The sequence below is a fragment of the Bison bison genome, unplaced genomic scaffold (assembly GCF_000754665.1).
Source record: "Bison bison bison isolate TAMUID 2011002044 unplaced genomic scaffold, Bison_UMD1.0 scf7180017854941, whole genome shotgun sequence".
Lineage (NCBI taxonomy): Eukaryota > Metazoa > Chordata > Mammalia > Artiodactyla > Bovidae > Bison > Bison bison.
This window is the reverse complement of record NW_011485514.1, coordinates 9,781-15,562: the sequence shown is the minus strand read 5'-3', so window position 1 is coordinate 15,562 and position 5,782 is coordinate 9,781. Positions and strand designations below refer to the sequence as shown.

General features: G+C 42.1%; 1 protein-coding gene across 1 annotated transcript in view; it reads right to left on the bottom strand.

The window, feature by feature from the left end:
• Nucleotides 1-37: 37 nt before the first annotated feature.
• The window catches only part of LOC105001443 (V-set and immunoglobulin domain-containing protein 4-like), a 6,642-nt gene continuing 897 nt past the window's right edge, over nt 38-5,782 (bottom strand). Inside the window, exons 2-4 of the mRNA XM_010857709.1 lie at nt 4,075-4,179; nt 1,325-1,346; nt 38-985 (exon numbers count right to left, since the gene is read on the bottom strand). Coding sequence (XP_010856011.1) covers nt 748-985; nt 1,325-1,346; nt 4,075-4,179 — 365 coding nt within the window. The 3' untranslated portion in view covers nt 38-747. The remainder of the gene's footprint in view (nt 986-1,324; nt 1,347-4,074; nt 4,180-5,782) is intronic.

Here is a 5,782-nt window from a genome sequence, read left to right as displayed (position 1 = left end):
AAGGATGATTAAGAGAATAGAAGGCAGTTGAGTACTCTTTTACCAAAGGTTTATTGTGTTTCAGTGAGCTCACTGCTGAAATGAAGTAAGGATAGCATGGGTGCAAGGGAAGAAAAAACAAAAAAGAAAAGGTTCTATCCATACTCCCAGGGCCTCAATCATCTCAACTAGTCTTACTTTAATCACTCTTGGTAGGTACTTGAGAGAGGACCAATATGACCAATGTTGTTATTATGCTTAGATATTTATTGAGCATCAAAAGAATACTAGAGCACTAGGCTCATAGTACAGGAGCAGATGTGAACCCTGGTCTGTTTCATGATAATCTTGATTCAAAGTTATCTGGCACTAGGGAAAGGGAAGTGACCTGAACCTAACTCATCCTCTGAGCTGGCAGAGCTGAGCCTCTCTCTGGTCGTTCAGTGGTAAGAGGACAAAGTTGAGTGGCATCTGGAGGCATGGTGACCAAGTCCTAGTGCTACGGGCACTTTTTTCTGATGTTTGGAGAAAAGCAATGGAAGCTGTAGGCAGGACAACTAGAAGGGTCTAGGGCATGGCCCAGCAGCAGGCTTGCTTGAGGTACATATGGCAACTTCTTAGGCAAAACCAATCACTCTTAGGAACCCCATTGTTGGCAAGGAAGACATGTTGGACTAACCAGGAAGAAACAGCAGGGAAAGGGGCCATGTAGAATTCCTGGGCTGAATAGGCAATTATGTCAATAGACATCACCTCAGTAGGACATTTTTAGCAGACATTCTTGACCTTGGTGGCTAGAAGCTCATAATCCAGGGAATCTGTATGCAGCAGATGAGCATAGTCACTGTTGATCTGGGTGATGATCTGGTACTCCTGGCCCAGGCAAGGCTCGTCAGAGTAGTCATTGCCCAGAGTCTGGGAAGCTGGCTCTTCATCGGAGCAGCCACTTGTGAAGAGGGCCACCCTCATTGTTTCACCAGAGTCACTGGCCTCCCTGGCATGAAACCTGTGGTCCAAGAGCCCACCACCCATGAGAAGAAACTTGAATCTGGTACCTTGGTTTCCCACTTTTCTGCCCCAATTATTGACAACTGACCATCAGGCACCTGCCACCCAAGGATTCTTGGAACAGAGGTCTAATGGACTTGGGTTATTTTGTGTGTTCACTGGGTCAGGACAGTACCACAGGAGGTGCTTCTGAGAGGGAAGAAAGTTGTGCCCTGACCTTGAAGGCCTCTGGGCTTAATATTGGGTCTGTACCAAACCCCCTTGCCTCTATGCCAATAATCAACAAACTTGAGGACAAGGAACAGGTCAGAAGATAGAAGATGAGAAGCTATCTTACCTGGCCACTTCATAGACATGATCTAAGAAAAAAAAAAAGAAGAATCAAGTCAGAAGTCTCCATAGGGAATGGGTAAGGGCCAAATGCAAGTCCTTGTGAAAAGAAAAGGGAAGAAGAGACAGAAAGGGGGAATCACAATATGTCTCAGCCTTCCAACAAATAGAAGCTGTTAGGAAGGTGGGTTGAAATACAGATTTACCTGTTTTTCAACAGATGCAGATTTATCTGGGAAAGGAAGAGGAAGCACACTTGATCACTGTCATCTTTGGCACAGTCTGACTCTGGACATTGGGCTAGAGCTTGGTGTGATGGGGGATGGACACTGGAACTGGATCCACTCTCCACCCAGGAGTCTTGCCAAATATCCTTCAGGGAGTCTTTATGAAAAACTTGGCAGCCATTCAGACCCCAGACAAAAGGGCCTGAATTATCAGTCTGATGCCCGAGACTATAGCTTGAGTCATTCTCAAGTGCATTTATCCCCATCCTGCAACCAGGAAGGATCTTGGAATAAATCACCATTGCCCCCTAGTGTCTGTGGAGAAGAAGTATCTACATTCCATGTAGGCTTAAAAGCTCTCTAAGTGAGTAAGTGAAGTCGCTCAGTTGTGTTCGACTCTTTGCAACCCCATGGACTGTAGCCTACCAGGCTTCTCTGCTCATGAGATTCTCCAGGCAAGAATCCTGGAGTGGGTTGCCATTTCCTTCTCCAGGGCATCTTCCCAACCCAGGGATCGAACCCAGTTCTCCCGCATTGCAGGAAGACACTTTAACCTCTGAGCCACCAGGGAAGCTCTATAGCCTGGTACAAAGATGGATGTACTGCCCTCTAGGTGCTTGTAATCTTTCAGAGATGCAACTGGAAATGTAAGCATTAAACCACAACAAAGCAAAAACAATGCTGCAGGTCTTTTGTTTGGTGATAAAGCCTTAAATTTCCATGTCTTACCTCCCTGATTGGCTCTGCAGCTTTCATACTGTAGGATCTTTTTCATTTTTATATGCCTAGTGCATGGTACATAGTAGGTACTCAGAAGCTACATGTTAAATTGAGATGATGCCCTGAGGCTGTCTCCCTTATACAGAGATAGAATGCAGGAATTCTGGAAAGGCAATCTAGGGAGGAAAAAGTATAAAGACATGAGGTGTGTCACCTATTTGCCTGTTTGACTTCAGTGACTGGGAATGAAATTAGGTCTAAGAGAATGGTGGGGGTTGACAAGATAGGCCAGAGCCACATTACAGAGGGCCTTCAATGGAATGCTACATTTTGACCTCTGTCCTCTGAGTCATGGGGAGCCCTGGACTGTTTTTGAAAGGGAAATAATCTAGTATTGTTACAGTTTATACTTAGTCTTATTGAGACTATAATGAATGTTTTCCTTTTAGTACACCTAGGATTTGTGGCAAATTAAGATATCTCCACTTCCAAGTTTAGCTTCACGGATCATAGCCATGGTAATTGGCCAAGACAAGAGTTTTTACTTCAAACCCAGGACAAGGAGAAACCCAAGGCTTCCTCCTCTTTTTGGGTTGGAGAGACCTATGGTAGAAATCAGACTATTAGGGAGTAGGAGCTACTTCAAAGGAAGAGACACATAAATGCTAGTTAAAATGACTAGTGCAAAAGGAATTGAGATGTAGTTAGGCTTTACTTAGAAGTAAACATTAAGAGTCTCTTTTTCTTCTGTTGGCAAACAGATGTTAAATGACCCTGACAACTACAGTGTAATCATGTCACTGCCTGGCTTAAATTTTTTAAGTGATTTTTAATGCAAGGCTTAGAGAAGAAATTCCAAATTCCTTAACCTGTCATTCAAGACTTTCTAGAATCAGGAATGAACTTATCTTTTCCTTTGTATTTCTCTATTGCTTGGCTACATGAATTTTCTCTATTGATGACTCCACTCATATTTATCTTTTACAATTTCACCCCTTTATTCATGTAATTTCTTGTATTTGTAGAATATTGTCCCCTATCAATGGCTTTCATCCTCCAAGGTATGGTCTAAGTCCTGCCTCCTCCTGAAAGCCCTTGATAATTATTCTACCCCTAACTGATTCTCCTATCCTTTGGATCTTTTTTAGCATTGATTATCTTCTCCAAGCTTTGAGTTCACAACCTTTATAGCTATGTATTGTTATTGATAAACTCCATGACTCTACCTTGATTCCATTAATTAAACTGTAAATAACTTGAAGCAATAATTGTTACTTCTCCTTCTCTTGCATCCTCATTAAAAATCCACTATGTAGATGCTGTGCCAGGTTGAGTAAAAAGATTTGTGAATTAACTTTCATATGTTGTACTCTTATTGCATGTCTGTCTCCATGGATTTCCTATCCTCACTTTCAGGATAGGCTGGGGACCCTTTGAAGTGCCTAACATAGTGCTTGATGCAGAGTTTATGCTGGGGTTTCTTTGGAAGGAATGATGCTAAAGCTGAAACTCCAGTACTTTGGCCACCTCATGCGAAAAGTTGACTCATTGGAAAAGACTCTGATGCTGGGAGGGATTGGGGGCAAGAGGAGAAGGGGACGACAGAGGATGAGATGGCTGGATGGCATCACTGACTCGATGGACGTGAGTCTGAGTGAACTCCGGGAGTTGGTGATGGACAGGGAGGCCTGGTGTGCTGCGATTCATGGGGTCGCAAAGAGTCGGACACAACTGAGTGACTGATCTGATCTGATCTGTACTGCTGAATGAAAGAATAAGCAAAAGCCACCCATTCATATTCATCACTCACCCTGTTGGGATGTCTTCCTGCAGACCATGATATAAGTCATGGTGATGAACACTATACAGCACAAGGAGATGATGAGAATTATGGCAAAGATAGACAGGCCTTTTCCTAGGGGGCAAAACAAGACCAAGTGGTATCTGGTTGAAAACAGTCTAGAAACAGAGACTCCAAGGATCAGTCTAGACTAGCTCACAGTTCTTTCTTTTCCATCTTCTCCTAACTTATTTAGCTAGCCAGAGAGACAAACAAAACCCTGGATCCATGAAACAGACTTGAAAGAAGCTAGAGACTCCATGTACATGCAAGTTATTTCAGGTCCACTCATTGATGGCTGATTGGCCTGGACATTTGAACCAGTACTCCATGCTTTCCATGGGGCCAAGACAAGAGGTTTCTCACATTTTCTTAGGAGAAAGTGCTTCCCAGCTTCACAAAAATACTACCGTATTGAGATTATGATCAATTACTTCTCTGTCCAAGTATTCAGGTTTCTTAATCCTCAAAACATATTTCCACTGTCTCCTGGGTTACCTATCTAAATCATGAAGGAAACCCCTGGACTAGGCTTCTGGTCCTGGGTCTGTTATTTATTTGCTGTATGACTGTAGTAGGCAGAATAAGGGTCCTCCAAAGATGCTCATATTCATATCCCCAGTATGTTAGTTTACATTGTAGGGAAGAATTAAGATTGCAGATATATTTAAGATTGTTAATTCATTGACTTTGAAGTGGGGAGATTATCTTGAAATATCTGGGTGGGCTCAATGGAATCTCAAGGGTCTCCCCAAAGTGGAAGAAGGAAACAGAAGAGGGGATGATAGTGAGATATTTGAAGATACTACATTGCTAGTTTTGAAACTGGTGGAAGGTAATCAGAAGCCAAAGAAAGAAGGTAACCTCTAGGAACTGAAAGGAGGACAAAGAAACTGATTATCCCCAGTATCCAAAAATAACACAGCCCAATTATACCTTGATTTTAGCCCAGTATGTCAGACTTCTGATGTCCAGAAGTATAGGATAATACATTTGTGTTATTTTAAAGTGCTAAGTATGGGGTACTTTTTCAGTAGTCCTAGAAGGCTAAATACATAGAAGTCATAGAAGAATAAATACAGTGACTTTAATCAGATTTTTTTACTAATACCTTAGTTTCCCCATAAGTTCAATGAAAATATTGGATGATGTCTAATGCACTTGTAGCTATAATATTCTGAATCTAGGGAGTGAGGTCAGGGGATATGGATGGAGAGGGAAAGGAATCCCAGTGTCCTTAGGATTTACTGCTGCAACTGACTTTGTTTTCTCTAGATCCCAAAATATTATATCTTAGACATCTGGTATTTGTGGTCTTTAGAGCTCTGATTGGAGTTGAGAGAACCTAAGCTATAAAATGATACAGATCAAGGGAAGGTTCCTCATTGGAGAGAGTAAAGTTGTAAAATAATTAATAGAGGATGTAGGGCATAAACTCCAAATCTTAGAGTATCCAGTCTTCCAAAAGTTATTTTCCCATCTTCTCAAATCAACTGTCTTAAGAAGTATCTTCTAGCTCCCCTTCTTCTATGGATATTGCCATAGGAGAGACATGGAACTATGGAAGTCTTCAAGCCAAAAGTGACAACACAGAAATGGAACACAAAACAAGCTTAAGCTGTGACCTGAGACAACCAAGAAACTCTGCAACCAGGAGGGCAGAAGTACAGAGGCATTA